The sequence below is a fragment of the Abramis brama genome, assembly GCF_963993115.1.
Source record: "Abramis brama genome assembly, chromosome: 13".
NCBI lineage: Eukaryota > Metazoa > Chordata > Actinopteri > Cypriniformes > Leuciscidae > Abramis > Abramis brama.
The window spans coordinates 24,990,248-25,013,295 of NC_139975.1; the positions used below are offsets into that span (position 1 = coordinate 24,990,248).

Genomic DNA, 23,048 nt, shown 5'->3' on the forward strand with positions numbered 1-23,048 from the left:
ACACACAATTCATAAATGTTGTTCATTGACCTTTCATGTGCCTGTCTTGTTTAAAGAAAACAAACTATTGCCAACTAGATCCACCCTAGATGTAACGTGTGGCTTCAGACTATATGCTATACTACATTGTTCCCTATCAGTCTGTCATGTTCAACGTTACGTCCCAGTTCGTCAGTTCACTTCTGAAGTAACGTCTCCGTTCCCTCCTTCAGGGAACAGTGTTACATTAGTAACCTAGGTGTTCCGCTGTATGGAAAACAGCAGTGTGTACATTCCTCAGACCTTTTGTATTAAAGCACTGTCACATTAGCAAAAATTAAAAAAATGTCTATTGTCAATAGTGATGTATGAAGCAACACTCACAGAAGTCACTTTCAAATCAAGAAGCTTTTTTGTTGGTCAATGTGGCGAATCTGCAAATTACACATGACTAATTTGAACCCATTGCGAAATCTGAATGCAGAAATCTGCCTTCACAAGAAATTCGCTATACTATAAAAATGACTAAAAAATTCGAACAGTGGTTAAACATGACTACACCTTTAACTGAGGTGAAGTGTCTTGCTCAAGTGCACACTGGTGATAGATTCACCTCTTGTTGTGCTTGAACCTACAGTACAACCTTCCAGTTATTAGATTATTAACCACTGTCCCACACCACTGCAGATTGATTACTTCATTAAATTTCCAATTTAAAATTGGCCAATTTAAAACTAAAATCTTCATATGACATTAGAAACTATATCATGTGGTATAGCCCAGCTGTGCAGTAGAATTGCACACTGTATTGTACCTGCACTTTCAGATAAGCTACTGTTTTGTAATTTACATCTCCTCAAATATGGATAAACATCTGAGTGGCCTGTTATTAATTAAATGCCATAGGTATTGAACCTGAATTTATGAAAGTAAGTGATTAAAAGGAAAATAATGCATTCACAGTGTGTGAGTACTGTATAAGAGCTGTTCAGCACGAGGAGCTCATTCATTCTGGCTGTCATAAACACTGTGTTGCGACTACAATGAGATCAGACAACCGCATCCATCACTGTTCTACCACTGACATCCTCATAGTTCCTTACCCTGCTATCCAGCTCACTTACAGCTCTCTCTCTCTCTCTCTCTCTCTCTCTCTCTCTCTCTCTCTCTCTCTCTCTCTCTCTCTCTCTCTCTCTCTCTCTCTCTCTCTCTCTCTCTCTCTCTCTCTCTCTGTGAGCTGATATCCAAAAATAAGAAATATTTTGTTTTAGAACCATGGTTGACAACCAGGATAAGCATTTGCATGGAAGTGAAAATGAAAAGAGAGTAATATTGTGGTTTTATGATTATAATATGACTGTAGATTTATATATATAGAATATGATATCAGATATTTTAATAATTTAATATTAATTTGAGTTTGTATGTATGTATTATTGTTGTTATAATTAATTGTAATATTTTTTATAAATTGCATTTGTTAAAATTGTGTTATTTTAATGTTTCTTTAATAAATGTTGAAATCAGAGTAAAAATAACAACATTGCCTTGCAGCAAATGCTAGTAAAATAGGCACTGGTGAGTAAATAACAAATCACATGATTCAAATTGGTCATATTTTAAAATTATTCATTTTAAAATAATTATACAAATAATAGACTGAATTATAAATCTGGCCCTTGCTGATGTAAGTGACATATGAGATTCTGATCAAAGGCATACAAATAACCTACACCTACAACTAAAATGAACTGCCACCAAGTTTATCTAATGCTTTATCTAAAACTCCAGAACACCATGTAGCATGTTGAATATTCATGTATCAGACATCACAATGCAAACCAAAAACTTGATTTGTGTGTCATGCAAGCAAATGGATCCTCTGTGACTCGTGCTGAGCAGTTCAGCTAAGGAGCGCAGTCCAACTCAGCGGTGAAACACTATGGTTTTTGCTCTCAAAACAAAATGATTGTGTATAAATGATTGGGTGTTTTTCTCTATAAAATATTATAAATAAAAGGCCTGCCCTACTGAGATGCCATTAAAATGGTTTCATGTTAAAAAAATTGTCAGAGTGTGTTCTAGAAAGAGAGTGTGTTGGAGTCTATGCAGGAGACGGTCTCCATAGAAGCTAAGAAGACAACAGCTCTTCATGAGAAAAACTAAAAGGCAAGAATCAGTCAATGGATTTAACCCGCTGTGACAAACACACACACCAAACAGAGAAAGAAAGAAAAGAAAACATGTAGAAAAGACCTTCGGACTCTGAGCCCCCTTTACCAAAATATCGACTGGCTCTTGTTGAGAAAATGACCTGACATCTAATTCAAGAGATTATTTCCCTCAGGATCCAGCCAAAGGCAGAAGCTCCACTTCCTGGTCAATGGCTGACAATAGAAGACCTGTCTGTGGATGATGCCGACCTTGAGGAGGAAGTTTAATTGCAGGTAAAATAAAATAAAATAAAAAAAGATCAGAAAATATCAAAACAATCACATATTTGTCCAAGTCTAAAGATCCCACCACTGTGGCCATCCGTAAAAAAAATATAATACTATTTCAAATTCGTATTCCAAATACTTCGTAGCAGCAGTTGGAACTAGGCAGAATCCCAAAGATCCTGCTGAGAAAATAAATAACCCCCCCGGTCTTCACTGTACTATAAGGCTTCAGCAAAGACTCCAGCTACGGTTGTTTGTTCACCTTAAACTGCCACTTACACTGTCAAACAGCAAAAGCCCTCTGTTTGAAGTTACAGAGAAGCCGGCTACGTTTACATGCAGTGCAATATTTATTAGTGAGGTGTTGCTGAGAGATTTTGTTTTATGACTTGCTGTTTATTGCTCGCTCCCGGGCGTCTGTCAGAACATAGCAGTCAGATGAATGCTTCAATAAATAATTGCAGCACAAAAGGTCTAAACAGTTGGATGTCGTGAACTAGACATTTCACACTCACAACATTTTTGATCTAATTATAAACTTTTGAACATGGGAGCAGAGAGAGCCTTGTGGGTCTAAGTGCTCAGGTTACACTGAGGCACACCATTCTAGTTTTGTGCTGATATTTATTGGAGCCTACGAGACTGATAGTTTTGTGCAATAAAAGGTTGTAGATATTTTATTTATTTATGTGTTGAATATAATATTAGGTGCCATTATTATAGGCCTCTGCATACATATCTTCTGTACTCACTTTATCCTCTGTAGGGCCAACAAACTGAATGGAACACAATACTGGAGTCTTGAGATGCATTTAACTATCTTAATGTTGGTTCTGTTCTGTTTACCGTAAGGGGGGGTATCACTGCTCTCCCTGCTCTTATCACACTGCATGGATGGGCAAGGAGTTCTTGTCCAGAACAGAACCAAACCGCCAATCCAAACTGTATGCTAAATGTCAGTCGTCTTTGACAGAATGTTGTTAAAATTGCAAGTCAAGTTTAATGCAGATATCATTAATGTTCTTAATGACAATAATTTAATGTAACAACATAAATCAAGATATCAGAAGGTCAAGTCCTGACTGTGGACAAGAGGAAGAGCTGGGGATGGAGGAAGGTACTTAGCTCCTGCAATGCGATGAAGCTGCTGATAATACGGAATAGACCTTATATAGGGATGCTGAGATAGGCTTCGGTTTCCTATAGTCAGCTAACGTGAGCTTGACTGATGTGACCTGCCAGAACTAACACTATGCTTGATTTCATGCTATTAGACCAACTCTATCTCATGAGAAAACGTAACTATTTTACAAAGTGGTGATTTCGTAGGAATTTGCATTCAATGTGATTTATATGGAAACATGATTTTTACAAAAAAAGTAGGCTTGAAGCTCCAGTAAAAGCTTAGTACGTCCTGATGTTGCCGAGTTAGACGTGTTCCTGGGTCAACATATTTTATTTATCCTGGAACAACATTCCTGTCTGAAAATGTAATCCTAACCCAATCCCTACCCCTAAACCTAACCCTTCCCATAACTTGTCCCTAAAATCAGAGGGAAATGATAGGTGAATAACACTGATGTAGAAGCACCTAACCCTGGTTGTAAGCCTAAACTTGACATAAACTAAACTTGTCCCTCAAATCTGACTGGTGGATTGGAATGTTGTTCCAGCATTAACAAAGATTGATCCTCCATTAAAGCTTTAGCGTAAGTTCTGCCAGAAAGACTCAATTGTTACGTCACTTATTACCTTCTCATCTATCCAATAGTGTTCTAATACTTGTAGTATAAAAGATCGGTACTTACACATGTCTGAGTTCGCAGATGCTGACACTTTCATTCACCTCCATCCTCCCCACCACCACCAGGATGGTCCCTTCCCATACTTCCCAGGGGGTCGGCTGCGCCCCTGCCTTCGTCTTCAGGCAGGAAATGCAGATTCCGTACCCTCGGATTACGAGCTACGGACGGGGTCTACGCCAAAGAACTTTATATCATAATATTTGCTTGCTGGGCTGTTAATAAATATATACTTGTTTCAATACTTGCCTCCCGAGTCTTTCTGGTAGAACTAACCCTAAGTCAGTGGGCCATAAGAAAATCGTACGAAAACGTATTAATGAAATCGTACAAATTCATGTGAATTAGTGACCAATGGACTCTTTTCATATTTACAGGGTTCTCAGAGTGAAAATCTGAACATTTCTGGTGAATGGAAACTACAAAAAATATATTTTTGCGTTCCCATTTGCTCCAATAGCAAAAGAAAAAATCCATGACAGCGTTTCTACGACTGTACAAAAGTATATGTATATTATAAAAAATATATATGAATTAAGATTACGTTGGTTAGAAGTGTGAAAGATGTCAAATTTGTCATAACTCTCTTAGCCGCTGTATAAGAAACACTCATGGACAGTGTAAAGTTGGCATTTTCCCTATTGTGATGCATATACTGCAATATTCCATAAAAAAATAAAAATAAATAATAATTGTCCATTTTGAGCTAACATATCTGGAGTAGTCAAAATGAAACAAAATGCCCACTGCCATTAGAAAGTCAGTTACATTTTGTGCCATCTTTATTCATTGGATGTTTACTACTCTTTCATGTCCAATTAAATGTCTACATGTCAATTTTGTCTTGTGAAAATTGTTTAAATGGCCCAAATTATGGAAGTCTATGCAAACATAGTCATCGTATATGTCCGCCAGGAGAGCACTCTATCCGTCAATCTCTCTATGCCAGGGAACCTGTCAACAATCACTCAACTAATGAGCCTCTCTTTGGCCCTCAGAGGACACCGTAGTCATCTAACCCTGGAGCCATCTCCTGAATTTCTTAACAGGACTGGTGGGGAAAGTGATCTAACCTTTTATTCCAAGAAAATATCCCACTACATACAGTGTTTCAGGCTGCGGGCTAATTTCCATTCCACTGCTCAGCAACCATTTTAAATGACCTGCCACTAAGATTAATCCTAACCAGGGAACCTTATATTTCTCAACTGTGCCATCTGACTCCTTATATTATGTACTGTTTGGAGCTATTATAGTTTAATATTGTAGGCAGATGATAATGTGAAGAATTGAACAATGTCAGCATGAAAGGTCAAAACCATCAAACTGACTGACGTTAGATGAATGGCAGAGTGGTCGCTTAACTGCGGGGTCTAAAGCATCTATAATTAAACATAAGAACCGTTTTAAAGGTTTGGGTAAAAGAGCAGAATAGAGGTGGCAGTATAGGTAGCCCATGTTACAACCCATTCTGACTTTTAAAACCCCTGTCTGCCAGAGCAAATGATACGCTGTTAAATCTGAAAGCCACCCCTGCTGCTTAAAGACTAAAAATGTGTCCCAGAAAGTGAAAAGGCAATTTTGAAAACAAATGATTCATTCGGATCAAGTCCAATAAGTATCGCAATCAATCGGCTATTGGGCCATCACAGTGAATGAGGAGTGGCCGACAACGAAAACGCTTGATTGATTATTATGAGATGAGATATATAATAGCAGCACATAATGCTGTTGATCGTATGGATGCTAAATAAATAAAGGTCATTGTACATTTACACTTATTAGCAGGGCTGTGCACAGTACCGTGCTGCCTACACGCAGAGTATGCAGTTTGTGTAGGACACCAACTCCCAGGGGTGGCACCCTCTTGCATAAACATAAAAATAAATATAAAAAATTAAATTAAAATAAATATAAACATACGTAACAGAAGCTACAGTAGCTAGTGAGAGCTGTGCAAGTAAACCTCACTCACCTGGCCTCAAGAGGTGCACTAGCGACTTTAGTGTCCTTGTTAGCGCACCGGTTCGCCGGAGAAGGACCAGTTACACATAAATAAAAAAAATTTATGCATTTTATGGTGATAGCAGTAAGCACACGTGACACGCCATACACGCATCAGCCCCGCCCCCACCTCATGTTTGCACCCCAACTATGCTCGGGAAAACACAACCACTGTCTGGCGCTGAGAAGCGAACAAGAAATAAAGCCCAAGATGAATCCCGTGAATCACTTTCAGATATGTTCACAAACATGTGAAACTTTATATTTTTGGCTATTGAAGTTAATGGGTGAGGTTAATTAAACGTGTTTAATGTCATTAATAATTTGACCACCACCAATGCATCTGATTGATACTAATGCAATTTATGTCATATAATTTCAATTATTTTAATGTGCTATGCATTGCGTTTTGAACCATGGTAAAGAGTTGTACCGTGTGTGCTACTTCTTTCTGAAAACTATCCCTTTTGTTAGGAGTTAGTTTTGTCAGGCAGAAATAAAGCCTTTCTCACTCTCTTTCTCTTTCTCTACAATGAAAAGAACAGAGTTAAAAAAGAGAGAATCATGGTGAGTGAAAGCACTGTGAGTTGTGGAATTAAATGGCGAAATAGCCATCTGGAGATGGACTTTGAGAACGCCACATTTGAGCACTCCTCCTGCGATGATAAAGTGTATGAGGGGTTACTCGAGGTGGTCACTCGTGCAGTGGCCAGATTACAGCTAGATTGGCCACAGGAGAATGAGCAAGCGCTTGAATCTAGAGCAGATTTGTGTCCGGGGGCCAGGAGGCGGGTCCTCAGCGATGGTCTCTCCCCTTCTGCAAGGACCTTTATGACGACTTAACTCGTTTATTGTGGGAAACCTTATTCTTCATGTGTCTTTGTGATCGTGGGAGCAAGGGCACGTGGTTATACAATGATGCCCCAGTTGGAAGAGACACTCGTGGGCTATCTCTCCTGGGAACTCATTGTCACTTAAAAAGTCAGCACTCCCCACCAAGCCGGGCAGAACAACATTCATGCTGGTAGGGAAGGCGTTTCAGTCTGTGGGTCATGCTGGTGCTGCACTGCATACTATGGAAGGCGTATCAGGCTTACCTGCTGAAAAAGAAAGAAGAACAAAAATGCCCCCAGAGGACGGGGCACGTAAAATATATTAAGTAGCTCTTTCCCGATACCCTCATGACACCGCTTTTCCATCCCCGCCACCTTTGGTGTTTTGGGGGGCAGCTATTTCCTTTAAAGGGATAGGCAAATAAGGGTTAAATAACTAGCTTCCGGCAGATGGCCCACGCAAGTCGACTTACGCTAAAAGAGTAACACTTAGCGACGTATAACGTAGGATGTAGGAGTAGTGTAAGCTTTGACACCTCTCGTGGTTCAAACAAACAGGGCTGGGCAACCGCGTTCGTCATTATGTTGTGCGTCAAGTTCAAGGGTTACTCTTTTGGCGTAAATTGATGCGTACGGCCATCTGCCGGAAGCTAGTTATTTTAATCGATAAAGTTTTAAATAGGGATATTTTTCTTATACAAACAAATCGCTTCATTTCAGAAGGCCTTTATTAACCCCCAGAGAAGCGTGGAGCACTTTAATCATGAATGGATGTGCTTTGATGGACTTCCAAAGACATACATCCATTCACTCCCATTATAAAGCTTGGAAGAGCCAGAGACATTTTTTAATATAACTCCGATTGTATGTCATATACACCTAGGATGACTTCAGGGTGAATAAATCATGGGCTAATTTTCATTTTTGGGTGAACTATCCCTTTAAATGCTAAGGTTCACTTAGGTCTATTTTTATTACCACAAAAAAGAAAATCAGTTACACTTTATTTTAAGGTGTCTGTGTTACAATGTTATTATACATTCAAGTATTGAGTAATAATAATTAACTACATGCACTTACTATAGGGTTAGGTTTAGGATGAGTGTTTGGTTTAGGGTTAATTGCATGTAATTATGCATAATTTATAGTTATTAATACATTAACTACATGTAACGTGTAACAATGACACTCTAAAATAAATTGTTACCAAAATCTGATTACTCGATTAATTGTCAAAATAATCTACTGGTTACTTGATCACCAAAAGTTAGTTTTTATTTAAAGCTGTAGTCCGTAACTTTTTTTGTGTTCAAAATGTGAGTACATCATGAATCCATTTTCCAAACCGTGATTTTGTCTTATCCTGAATCACTATGGTACACCTATAATAAGTATTCATATTCTGTCTATATTAGACTAGTTCGGGTTGTCCAACCATTGCAGAGTAGACCAGCACCTGCGTGACTCATCATAGACATGAGATAAGTTGTAATAATAAGTAGTGATGGCAATTTCAAAACACTGCTTCAGGAAGCTTTGAAACCTTTACGAATCTTTTGTTCTGAATCAGTGGTTCGGAGCGTGTATCAAACTGCCAGAGTCACGTGATTTCAGTAAACGAGGCTTCATTACGTCATGACTGTTTCAAAACGTTTCGAAACTCTTTGAAATTTCAATGTTTTAACGCCTGGGGGCGATGATCTCTGTCGACCCATGAATCATGAGAGTCATTGAGAACCAATGAACAAGTGTCTGTGGGTTTTACCTGATCTCTGATCAGTTTTATACATTTGTAGACGTTTTAATTAGACATTAGTATAATTAAAGGTACACTGTGTAGTTTTTTAAGTATTTTATTAGATAAAATCAATGTCTTTATTCATAAATATGTCCTCATTGGTGTAAAATTACCTCTGCCAATGATCTGACTTATCCTCGTAAGCGAAGATTTTCTTATCTTTATTTACATTGGACAAGTAAGTCCAAGGAGGCTTCCATGTCGTTCCGCCATTTTGAAAAACTATAATAGCAGAGAGGGACAAAAAGCACTAGCATACCTCAACGCGTTTCCACAACGCGTTTTCGTTAAGAGCCAGTGTCACGTGACTGAAACCAGCTGAAACGGACAAGGAGATCAGTGAGAGGTGCTTGTCACTGCCCTGTCAAATTTGAAAGGCTGCACTGCACGGTAATTTAAAAGGAAACGTGACCGGCAAATTCAAAAAACGAGGGTAAATATCAGGATAGCTTTTCCCAGGTGGAAAGAGCTAATGAAGTTGAAAGACTTTGAAAGGGACGCTGAAGTTGCCTGCTTTCTTCTCGACAGGTAAGTCAATGTTACAGTCTAAATTACAAGCTTTTTTTCATTGCTTGGTTGTGTAATTCATTATATAGGCACCATAACAGTAGAACATGCAACATGCAACCTAGCAAAGACTTTCAATGAATTCAAGGTCTGGACTCAGAAGTGCGAATTCATGTGTGAAAATTATTCTTCATGCTCCCTCCCAACCATTCTTTCACAATTTAAGCCTGAAGAAGAACTGTTGCCAAACATATAACATGCTAGAAACATAATAATCACTGCAATAATGATCCAATCATAGACTCTTAAGCATTTGCCTAAACCCAAACAGCGACTTTGTGTGTGTGTGTGTGTGTGTGTGTGTGTGTGTGTGTGTGTGTGTGTGTGTGTGTGTGTGTGTGTGTAAGTTAACCTACATAACTTTTGGAGGAGATGGGGGAGGGGGTATACAACAATGCAATTCTGCTTAGGACACCCATTTGGCCAGCAGCGGCCCTGGCTGTGATATACACACTTTCAGCAACAATAAATATGTCTGTATGGCTTATTACTCTGTGCAGCCAGTAAAAATTGTTATCCACTCTATGAATAATGTGACAAGGGACATTGGTATTGATTCTGGAGATAGTGCCTTTTTAACAACATTTTAACATAGATCTATATTATATGTGTGGCCACCAGGGGTCGTTTTACACACCCTAAACTACTAATTAAATATATCCAGAACCAATGATTATACCATTAAATAGTCAGCTCAAAAGGCCTGTCTGGTTTCACGCAAGCCACCCTAAATAAAGCATGCAGATGGAAGCTGGTGTATCAAAAGTATACATTTATTTCACAATAGTTCAGTAATATAAACAATTAAAAAGACAATCATGTAATACCCCATGAAACTTCCCTCTATCAAAACACCAAATGTTTAAGAGCACGTGCTGAGTTGCCCTCCCCACACGTCACTCTTAATAAATAAAGTTGAGAAGAATACCACAGGTAAAATAACCACAGTTAAATCCAGTACACGTGATACACAGCAATATCCCCCCCTCACTCCACACACACCACTGCAGTGTTTGTCTCTTTGGAAAACTACACATTGCCCAATAAGTATTTCAATTAAAAGAACCCCGCAGAGTGTATAAGGTTATCAAAGAAACTCAAACAAAAAAAACAAAAAAATAAAATGTAAAACAAAAATCCCCTTGGCTTGTCGCTCTGTGACTATGTCACACTATATAGCCGGATGAGCAACGAAACGTGCAGAGGTGTCGTCTACTGGGTCCTAATGTCCTACATCTTACATTCACCCCCTGTCACGGTTCATAGATCCTTGTGTTCATTTTGTGTATCTGTCTGGTGTTTTTGTAGGTGTTGGGTCTATGTGTGGGGTGCTTGTTTGTTGCCTAGTGACCAGCTGATCACTCCAATCAGTCACTTCAGCTGCAGCTAGTTAGCTGCCTATATCTAGCTGGAGTGAGATATGCTGGGTGTCGGTTCGTTATTCATGTCTTGTTCTCATTGCCAGTTACCTTGTCAGAATTCTTGCTGCATTTGATCCCCGCATTCTCATCTGAGTTCCGCACTGCGTTTGATTACCGGTTCGGGGGTTTACATCGACCAGCATCCTTGTCTGTGTTTCCACACTGAGAGTTTCCTGCATTGCACCTGAGTATCCACTTTGTGGTATCGTCTGTCGAGTTTTATCAGTTTCCTGCATCTTGTCTGACCTTCTGAGTATATTATCTGTCTAATAAACTGTCTGTTACTTGCACTTGGATCTTGGGACTTGTTAATGTAACACCCCCCTCGTAAAATGTCACCGTCCCGGTGACAGAAGCAAAATAAGGTCAACACCAGGGTCTAAACACAACGTGTAATGAATTAACTGTAGGGTGAGTTGTAACCTCCACATTTCTTGTGGTTGCACGAGGGAGATTGATTAGAATGCTGGCCTGCCGTTAACCGTGTGGTCCGTCGCATGGTTTGAATTGATGCTTGTTCTTCTTCCTCCGGTCTACCACCTTCAAGGTCTTGACTCAGGTCCATGGAATCGGGACTTGGTATAGCAGGTTGTTCATATAGCTGCCCGGATACCAACGGGGCAGCAACACTTCTCTGCCATTCTGAATCATGTAGATTCAACGGTGCACACACCATTAAGTCAAATTCCTTGTCGGTACTAGGGTCAGGACTGAGTGCCACATCACCCTTGGGCACATCTCTAGGTAAACTCCACATCAATCACGCACGGGTGAGGGAAGAATAGATCAATTGGCAATGGGCGGAATTGCCATTCTGCTCTGGGCCCGACTGACCCTTGGGCTTGATCTTGTATAATACCCCAACCTCGTCCAGGCATTGTACTACTTCGTATACAACAGGCTCCCATTGGTCTTGGATTGTATGACGACCAGGAGGATGACTTCGCCTGTACACAAATGAACCAATAGGCAAAACTGGCAGAGGGACCAATTGAGTTGAACCCAGTCTTCTGCTGTCCCACCCAATATCACATCCTCGGTTATTCCCAGAAGCGAATCTATAGGAAGAAGAGGCTTTCTCCTAAACATCAACTCATAAGGAGAAAATCCTGTAGAGCTATGCACTGAGGTGTTATAAGCAAACAATAACTGAGGCAAATGTTGAGGCCATCTCTTTTTCTGTTCTGGGGGTAGAGTGCACAACAAATCGTGCAATGTCCGGTTGAACCGTTCACATTACCCATTGCCTTCTGGATGGTAAGGGCTAGTACGTGACTTCTCGATTCCATACAACTGACAAAGGCGTTTCAGTAACTCTCCCTCAAAATTTTGTCCTTGGTCTGAATGGATCTGTTTTGGAACACCATAGGTGTAAAATCATTGTTCTGTAAGAATGTGAAAGACCGTCTCAGCTCTATGGTCTGATGTAGGATACGCCTGTGCAAACTTGGAAAACACATCCGTCACAACGAGGAGGTCCTCTGTAATAGTTGTCACCATTGAGCCTGTATCAACAAGACATGGCACAGCTACACCTGCCATTACAACCTTCATTACTGGACACTGGCCAATGAGCGTAGAATGTAAAGGTGCAGTCGATGTTAAAAAGGAGCCACCCAATCCACCATCTAGAGCCTGGCTCTGAGCACTAGATGAAGCTAGTTTCCTGAGGGCCCCATGGCATAAGTATTTCCACCCCGACCCACAGCCCCACTCTGAACCTCCCCTGCCGCAGCTGCTTGATGGGCCCCCTCCCGATTATGACAGCGCCTAGCTTTATGACCTGGCTGCCCACACCGCAAAAAGACAGGTTGGCCTTCTGAATCAAACCGTTAGCGCCGAGGCTGGGTGCTAGGGCCACTGGGTGCAGCATGTCAAACTGGGTTAGACAAACGTTGCAAAATTGCGTCTAACTGCACTTGTTGCTTGCGCAGGGTTTCTTTTAATTCACTAATTTCTTTACTGGGCTCTGCTACTACAGCACTTGAGTTTAACCCCAATTCACAGTCATCTATATGAGTATCACAGAAGTATGCTCTAGCCCGCGGAAGGCTAGGATGCTCCCCATCATCCGCCCAATGCAGAGCTTCACTGCGAACGTCGATAAAGGACATACAAGTTTGTGATCTTATGAGACGTTTTAACTCTCTGTGAAGCATATTATCTCGAGCATACTCAGCGAAATTATCACGGATTACACCATCAGAATCAGGAATTCCCCCTGGATTCTTATGCTCAACTACCTCCATTAAAGACATTACAGCATGAGAAAATTCACGTAAAGATTCCCCATCACGCTGGCGTCGTTGAAAAAACGCTGTGCTTCAATATAAGATTGAGGGCAACCAAATGTTCCAAGCAAAATAGCCAGGATTCGATCCGGGTCATTTCTATCTGCAGTGGGACGAAATCGGATCTCTGACTTAGCCTCCCCATCAAGATGGTCATACAGAAACAGTGCCTGCTCAGTAGAGGTCATATGTTTAGAATTTAAACATCTACAGGCTTCTTCTACCCACTCCGCAACCTCCAGACATCCAGTACTATTGTTACCTGAAAACCTTGGGCATTTCCGCTCTCGTGGGAAAATGACATACCTTGGGTTTACTAAACTTTCTTGCTGACTACTGGTTACCCCTCCCTGTCCTGCAGCAGCATTCGGTTGCACTGCTGCTTCCTGTTGAAGCCTGGTATTAAAAGCTTGTAGCTGCTAGAGCTGCTCGGTCAGAGCCCAGAAACAAAAATAAAATAAATAAACACAAAACACAAGCACAAAAGAAAACAAACAACAATTGTCTTGAGGTTAAAGTCCAGTTGGTCTTGTGCTGCTTCTCCGATCCTCCTTGACAGCCACTGTTTTTCCTTTACCCTATAGCAATGTATATCGATAAATCCCAAAGCCATCAATAGAATTTCTGGAGACAGTGTGACAGAGGCATTAATCCGCATACATTTGAAAACAGCGTCTTCATTTAAAAACGCTCTCCGTCCACACTTGCGTTTTAAGGCATTTTCCGACATTTCAGTGTGGATGAGAAACTTTTGGAAAACGCCTGAAAACGCTAAATTCCCCTTACTACGTATGCGGAAAAACTCACAAAGGCTCACTGAGATGATACGGAAAAATAAATAATAAAGTGATCGCGCAATTCTTCTGACAGGATCATTTTATTATATATCTCATCATTCACTGATGCGTCCAGGACGCACTCAGTCACCATATGTTTGGTCTAAAACGCAACTGCTCTTATGTATTGCCACAGGACAGCAAATGTGAGAAAATTTTCTGTCATCTTTGCAGGACTGTGATATGAAGAGTGTGCAAAGTAAAATATTTTAGCAACGGTGTGAAAGTGAATAGCACATAACATATGTTATACTGGCACATACCGATATAAACATGAATATCTGTTGGTACAATATGCGTCACGCACGACTAAACTTACGTCATCGTTTTTAAATACTTCAGTTTTGTCAGTCCACACTACAATTCGAAAACAGCGTTTTCAAATTTATCCACTTTGGAGAGCGTTTTCAAAAAGCTTTGTTTTCATTAATAAAAATGCCATCTCAGTGTGGACGGAAGGCCAAAATGGAGAGAAAAAGATGCGTTTTCAAATGAAAAAGTATTAGTGTGGACAAGGATGAAGTCTTTCCCATGCAAAAGCTAAGGTGTTTGGGATGTTGGTTGGGTGCTTGGCTATTTGATAAAGTCATAAGCCTAACCTTATGATACTCTGGTCTCTACATTTGACTCTGGTCCCTCTTCTTTTGCAACCCAAGCTCATTGGAAAAACATACCTGAGGCGACATTTCTGAAAAATTATATTACTTGCACATTTCATGACACTTTCGAAGTGAAATGTTCCGTTTTGCTAAAAGTTCAGTTCTATAACAGATGAAAATGAATCTGGTTTTAATACATTGGTAGTTGTATGTACCACGGCAGTCCGGAAATTAAATGTCCGGTGAGTGGCGCTAAAAGGTTAATGTTCTATTGTGTTTGAAAGTAATATAGCACCTACACTAAACCCAAACTTAAACCTAACCGATAGTGTTGTTAACAAAAGCAATTGTGAGATAGAAACACATTTTCTGAAGCATCCATGTCATTTTAGCTACTTCTACAAGTCTTTGAGCTGTTTCATCGGGACTCGTGTTTCAAGGGACTCGGCTCTTAGCGTCAAGTGCAATGTTGTACCAGGTGAGCTACCAAGCAAGTCAGAAAAGTCATTCATATAGAGCTGGCTATGGGATGTAAATGTCAAAAAGTATTTCTTTACCTCATAGACAATGGCAAAAGTGTTTTGGTGTCATAATATAGTATTGCCCAAGGAACCATGCAAAAATAAGTCTTTATGAATCAATAATCTGCCCCTGTAATCATAATTTGCATGAAAAGGAATAAAAGTGTATGGTGTTTTACTGGCTCTAGTGTTCATTTCAGCTGGTAACTGCATTGAATTGTATGTATATTTATGTTTTTGGAATTTGCAGAAATGTAGGTAGAAGCACGTTTTTCAAATGAGCGTATGTTGATTTTTCCACCAGTTTTATCATCCATCAGGCATAATTCTCATTACTCTCAGAAAAGTAATAGCATTCGTCTCCTCAACAAGCCCCACAATTCATTCATATCTGCAGCCCAAATGGGGCAGGGAGTTACGTGGGTTAAGGGTTTGTTCAAAGCCAACTTTAAATAATTACTAATTTTCATAGAAATTGCATGTCAGAGCTATCTATTCACCAGAGAAAATCAACCATTAATATTCAGAGCCATTTCTTGACAGTTCAACTTGGAACAGCTTCTTCACCACCAATGACAATGAACTCGTGAATGTTTTTCCTGTGAAATATTGTTAAATAAAATAAAATAGAGAGACGTACACTGTGCAAGTTCTATGCAGTTTGCAGCATTAGTCTGTCACATTGAATGGCCTACACATTTGTCATGTAGATAAAATCAATGCATACCATGCTCTGCCATCACTGCCTATGCAACTTTGTTATCACACAGCTGTGTTACCGTATTCCATTAGACTTTACACTTTAACACTGCAACCAACCAGGGATTCAAGTCAGATTTCTGAATTTCTGCATTCTAATCAGCAAGGAAATGTTCAGGCATATAGTTTAATAGTTTAGTTTGACAACATCAGTGGTGTCACATAGCTAATCTCAGACCAAACGTGGTTAGTTAAGTGATGGGATGTGCTTTTAGAAGCCACTAATCAATATGGTTTAAACTTATATATAATTAAAAATATATAATAATAACCTTGTCAATAGCACATTGATTGGATGATATATAAGTTTAATATTTTGGCTCTTAAAAATAAAGGTTCTTTATTGGCATCTATGGTTCCATGAAGAACCTTAAAAATCCATAGAACCTTTCCACTGCACAAAAGGTCTTTATAGGAGGTATTTAAATGATTAAAAGGTTCTTTACACTAAGAGAAATTGATCTTTTAAGAACTGTTAACTGGTTCTTTAGGGACCCTAAAATGGTTCCTCTAAGGCATTGTTTAAGCCTAAAAGTTTATGCAAGCCACTTTATTAAGAATCATATTTCTGTGTGAGTGCAGATTATGCATGTGGTGTCAGACAGTGAGAGAGGCACTGAGCGTAACAGTGAGAAACAGTCGGCTGGTGGAGAAAGGCTAAACTTTAAGCTGTCGGCTACAATTCTACAGTTTGATTATGGCTTTAAACTGTATATTTCAGTAAGCCTGAGCTATGAAGCTCTGAAAACCTGAACCATAAATGCTCAATTGCAGGTCTAGGTCCATGTCAATGCTGATAATGGCATTATTCTGTTAACAACAAGGTCAGAATTAGCATATGTCAGTCATTGCCTGAGCTAATGGACATTGATAGAGTTCCTAATTTACAAGCTCTCTGAGCATGAATCGATCTTCACCTTGGCTAAACTGCCTGCCTTTCACTTCCCTTGAGTGACAGTGGAATTACCTACGGAACTGGAGCTAAGTCCTCTATTCACAAGTTCACATAATGTATATGTAGGATTTGAAAAAGGTAGACAGGTCTTGATTGATGTTCAAAATAGGGAATCAGATTTGGGACTTGACTCAAGCTCAGTGGAACTACGGAACATAAAAAAGAACTTTGAACGGAGGATGGATGCTGGATTAATAGAGCGTAACAGTTGGTTCAGGAAGTAAAAATACCCTTTTTTAACGATAAATCCAGGAAAATTTCATTGAATATCGTATTGCATTTTGCCATGTCACATTACAGTAAAGTAAAATCTAAAGATAAATCTATCTATCTATCTATCTATCTATCTATCTAGTTAATAATTAATGACTATTACTTGTGTAAGTTGTATCATTCACAATGATGAGCAGTAAAATGTTACATATACAGTTGTCTTTTTTCCTGATATTTAAATACTTTTAGGTTTCAAATCAAATGTTATAATGTGATTCAGAGCTGGTCGGGTTGGCTCAAGGTTTAGAATTATTTACTGAAAAATTACCTGAAATGCAGTGAAAATGAATAGGAACACTTCCAGAACCAAGGCTGCATAAGTATCACTCTTCAAAGAAAAAGTTCTATTTAGAAACTTAAAGGGTTTACATCAGGCACTTCATATCCTCCTGAGACCCAGAAAGAAAATAGTTTTTAAATTTAGTTTCTTTTCATGTCATCACATTGTCTAGAGCATAAGAAACAAATGGTAAAAAAACATTTTTGAAAAATGATATTTTATTCATATGTTATGCTATGTCCTCTGTATAGTGGACACCAGGACTCAGTTGTTTAAAAAATAAAATGACATGAAATTATATGTATAGGCAAAAACAATGGGATTTTTTTTTTTCAATCACGAATAAATGTTGGGGTTTCAGGATTTATTTTAACTAAAATTTGTATAAAGATGATTCTCAACTATGTTATGAAAGATATAATGGAATGAATTGATACAGCATTTTACTTTATGCAATATGTGGGTAAAATGGCCATAAATTAATATTCCCATTCAATGCAATGTATCTATACACTGTATCTAATGTGCACAATAATGTGTTCTTGGAGCAACATTTAATGAAAAAAGAAGTGTAATAATTGGAGTAATAATTAGCAACATTTTAATAATAATATCTAATATTTCATAGGAATATTGATGTATAACTTTCCATATTCACTTGTGTCTCCCAAAATGCCTGATAAACATGATTTAAGTCCTGTTGTCCTACAGTGGACACGTATGAAATCAACGTCCTGTTCTGTAACAGAAAGTATTTTTTTTATTTGAAATGTTGGTTTATGAAATACAATTTGAAAAGTAGTCTGATTTAAATTATAATTACAATATAGTATCATATTTCCATAAGAGTGCTACATTTGATCACTAAATTAATGTCAGACATTTTTAAAGACCAAGGATAAGTTGTTTTCATGGTGAAACCTCCAAACATTTGGTATCTCTGAAAAGTCCTGAATGTGCTCTTTACAGGACACCCAGGTTGTGACCTGTGACATGTATGTTGTCAGAGAAATTCACTAAAATATAATGTCCACTACAGTGGACAAAAGTCTATTCCTGGGTCCCAGGAAGATAAAGAACCTTTTATGGGTTCCCATCATGGGATCATTTTATGAATTTATTTATAATTAATTTTGTTTTAATTCATTTAGTTTAATTAAATTTTATGAATTAAACAATTCACAAACATACTTTATGTTCAAAAATGGAAATAAACATGAAAGTCATAAATGGTTCTTTAAAATTGAGTCAAGAGCGTTCTATATAACAAAAAAAATCTGCTTCTATACAGAAGTAGATTTTTGTTTTTAATTGGTGGGATGATTTCAACACACTATTTCTTAATATTTATTAGGAACTTAAGTGATCAGTCACTTAACTGCTTGATGTTTCAATGAATTTAACAACAGCTTGGCATGTTTTACTGTAGATAGACCTTGGAATGACAGAGGGATATTGAATAATTGATAATAGACAAATCAGAAGATGCATATAAAATAGATACCAAAAAAAAAAAAAAAAAAAAAGCTAATAGAAAAAAAAGATTTAAAAAAAAAAAATTAAATGTTATATGCTCTTCTATGAACTCTTAAATCAGTGTTCAAATCTATAATATAATCAGCCAATGACCAGCAATCCAGTCCAGTCAGAAAAATACCCTATTTTTATCAGTTTTCACACTGCCATATTAAAGGACAATAAAATAGTTTCAAAGCTATGGTCATGTTTAATGTGGTTTCATCTGTGAATTCATTTTTCAAAGCTTTCATCTGTGAATCAATTTTTCAAAACATGCAAATGCACTTGTTATAATGCCACACATCCTCTCATTCATATCACACACACGCACAGACACACGCATACACAAAAGACAGTCTACCTGAAAATCTAATTATATTAACAGCAACACAGAGACATTCTTTGCACACATCCAATCTGCTAAAACACAGAGGCTATTCAATCAACTATAAGGCTACGAATTTGAGGTCCCTGACAGCACATTGCATCCTTTATAAAGGAACACATATCAATGTTCTATTGGATGTAAGAGAGTGACTGTGCTCTCTTAAGTGTGACATGCTCATATGCATTCATTATCATTTTATGATAACATAATAATATCTTTGTTCTCATCTATTTAACTTCACACAACTACTTATTTCCTTACAATTCAAAGTGGTCTAAAAAGTGCAATGAACTTATTAGTAGCCCACAGGTTGTGACTTTGCCACTACTTTGATTTTACTATGGCAGCAATTAAAAGTTATAGCTTTAGTGGGTTGAAATTAAAACAGCCCATTTATAAATCATATAATTATGAGTTATGTTTGACTGTTAGGACAAATGCCAAGAAGCAGTAACCTTTCACACCTGAGCAAACACTTCATTAGCTGACTAATAAGGCATAATGTATTCATAAATCCAAATGAGAAGACAGCAGGTTATAGTGCTCATATTTATTCAGTTCAATTAATTCTCATTAATCAAACGAAAGTCTACTGCTATAAAGCCGGTGCTAAACGTTCGTGCACATCAATGAACAGCCAATAAAAATAAATAAATAAGTAAATAAACTCTCAGCACTGTATCAGCTTTTCTGTGGCGGAACTTTGATGTTGGTAAGTACAGAATATAAATCGCGCATGCAGCACATCACCTACCGGCAAAGCTGAGATGAAGCAGGTAGATTCCCACAAGATCCATTTCTGCGCGTATCTGAAGAGAACTGGCTCGAAATGTCGCGAAGCTGTCTCTTTTATATTCTGAGGTTGCCGACGGAGGAAAGACGTCCTGTTTTCATATCAATTCAACACGTTAAAGACTCTTAAAACAGTCAAAAATGAGAGTAACGTCTGTACATGCAAGCCGCGTGCGCAACACCGCCAAGTGCCAAACTGTCAATCAGGACGTCAGATAACGCTTGAAATTAAATTAAAGCGCTAGTGAAAGTTCTCCATCTGCTCCATAATCTCGTATTGACATTTGTTCCCTCCGAGAGTTAGAACACGAGTGAATGAAGAGTCAGATTTCATTGACTGAAGATCAAACTCTGAGCAGAGAGAGAGAAAGAGAGAGAGAGAGAGAGAGAGAGAGAGGGGGGGTGGGGGGTGGGGGGTGGGGGGGAGACTCTCTTTCTGAGTTTTTAGCTGAGCTGTGTCTCAAAACCTATAGAGCTGCCTATAAATGGCACCAAATGAGTGTATATGTTAGATGAGTGCCCAAAAATTAGGCTGTCTATGTTCTGAGCTACAGCCATTAAATCAGAGAGGCTATCAAACGATCCTGCTCTTTGATTTCAGCTTTGAACTGTGAATTTCAGTGCTGAAATATATGCAAAAAAATGGCACAATGGTAGTTATTTTTCCCTCCCTGCCTTCTAGAACTACAGATGCATTACACAGTGAATGAGCTGAATGAGAGTCCCACACACTGACTGAAAGCCAAATGTTAAAGAAAACATTTAAAACACTTTTAAGGGGACCAAGTTAAATGTATTTAGGGATAGTCGATCAAAAACCTGTATTGATCGACCGTAAATGTGAATGTTTTGGGGGGGGGGGGGGGGGGGGGGGTCGCGTCTATGGTGGTTACTTACGGCCCTGGTTTATATTGGCAATCAAAGTGTGCCTTGGAGAACTGCTAACCTTCTTACCAAGGCTGTGGTGCTACAACTTGAAGCCATGGCCTTCAGTCTTAATGAATGCATACTAGTAGTGCAAGCGTAAGCACTATAGAGATCATTAAAATTGGGCATTATGACTCATAATCACAATCATGTATTGCATTTTTGCCAGGCATGTCATTATGGCATGCTATTGTTATAGTTTTTACACAAGCAAACAAACATACACAGAATAATATATATGCTTGTTAAGGGGGACCATGATATAGAAGGTGAAGAAAGACATGACTGAGCACCGGTCAGAAGGGGGTCGCATAATCAATCCATCTCGTTCATTGCAGTCCGTTGGTTCACACGCGCTGATGACAGGACGGACTGCAGCTGTGAGCTATCTGGAATGAGAGTGTGCTCTATTGTTTAAATTGAAGCTCTTTCAGGATCGGACTGGATGTATGTGTCATGGGTGATGGTAGGCTTTTTTTTAAATGAGGGAGAGAGATGTGGTAAAAAAGCACTGACAGTTTGAATCAATTATAAGAGGATTTCAAAGTAATAAACATAAAAAAGCAAACCTGCCTGTGTGTTTCTGCCAGAGGGAAGAAAAGCAATAAAATCAGTAGGAAAATGTTTTAATATATGCCGCAGTGGCATGTAATACCATAAGCATTGTTGGACTGAAAACCCGACTTGACTTGAAGTTGGCAGTTTAAAAATTTTTATACAGTGTGTGTGATAGAAAAGCAGGTTATATGTAGACCACTGGGCTGCAGCTGCAAAATAAATGCAAAACATTTTAATATATTCAAAGCAAACAAGGCAGGGTAAACATGCAAACCCACATACATCAAACATTAAACATTGGTTTTAATTTAAAAATGCATGTATAATGCACACAAAAAAGAGAGTATTTTGTATGCATTTTATAAGCCGAGTCGTAAACTGCAGACCAATTTTGTCGTGTGACCAATACAAAAGTCTTTACTTCATGGCTGCATCCGAAATCGCATACTTCCGTACTATAGAGTAGGTGAAAAACAGTATGTGACAAAAGAAGTATGTCCGGATGACCTACTACTTTAGGCAAGATTCTGAAGTGTGTATATGATGGACACTTTACTATCCCATGAGGCCACGGGAATGGATTTGTGAATGCCAGTGAAGCGACGCAATTGACACTGGTAGGTCACATGACAATGACAACATGGTATATGTCCTGATTACATTCAAACTTCACACATTCATACTATATAGAATATACTTTTTTAGCGGCTGTGAAGTATACTTTTCAAAATAAGCACCTACTCAAGATAGTATGCGATTTCGGACGCAGCCCATTACTCAGTGTCACATGATCCTTCAGAAATGGAATGGAATTTTTTCAAAAACTTGCACTTTGAATCCCGTTTTCAAAAGTTTGTGTATTCAGTGTGATGAACGGCCAAAACGCATACGTTTTTCAGTCAAGGATCTTTTCTATCAAGAGTTTAAAAATGAAATGTTTTACAACCTTAAAATAACGTGCAGCAAAACTTTGGAATGGGATAGAGAATTATTGAATATTTTTGTATAAAAAGCGACACAGCTTACCCCACTCTTCTCTAATTGGTTTAAATTCTCTGAAAGCACAAATCTGCGAGTAAAGCAGACGGCTCTTTTGGTGGGTCTGTTTTTTTTAGTGCAGTGATGATCATGTACCTCTGTGTGGTCTTTGTCTCTTTCTTCCCTGAGCTCTGACTTCCCTGACCCATGCCACGACCACATAGGGTGCCGCAAAAGAAAGAATAAACAGATGAGTGCTGCGCTGAGCATCACACGGCCTGATAAGAGACACTCCGTCTGCTCAGAGCTTTCTGCTTTGTGATAGATAATTAATCCTCTTCATCTCTGTGATGTTGGCGCAGAGTCGCAGACCTCCTGTTCTACATAGGCAGGTGTGAAAGAAGACTGAGTCTGGACTAATGTTAGACTTACATTATGCCAACTACTCTCATTCTGTCTACTCTGCTTTACAATACAAGGTGCCAGCTGGTGTAATACAATGTGTTATAACAGAACCGGCAATGGCAT

General features: G+C 38.7%; 1 protein-coding gene across 1 annotated transcript in view; it reads right to left on the reverse strand.

Annotated features, from left to right (window-relative positions):
* Positions 1-20,396, reverse strand: part of gfra4b (GDNF family receptor alpha 4b) — a 68,863-nt gene extending 48,467 nt beyond the window's left edge. The window contains exon 1 of the mRNA XM_084134066.1: positions 20,020-20,396. Coding sequence (XP_083990192.1) covers positions 20,020-20,062 — 43 coding nt within the window. The 5' untranslated portion in view covers positions 20,063-20,396. The remainder of the gene's footprint in view (positions 1-20,019) is intronic.
* Between the last annotated feature and the right edge of the window lie 2,652 nt (positions 20,397-23,048).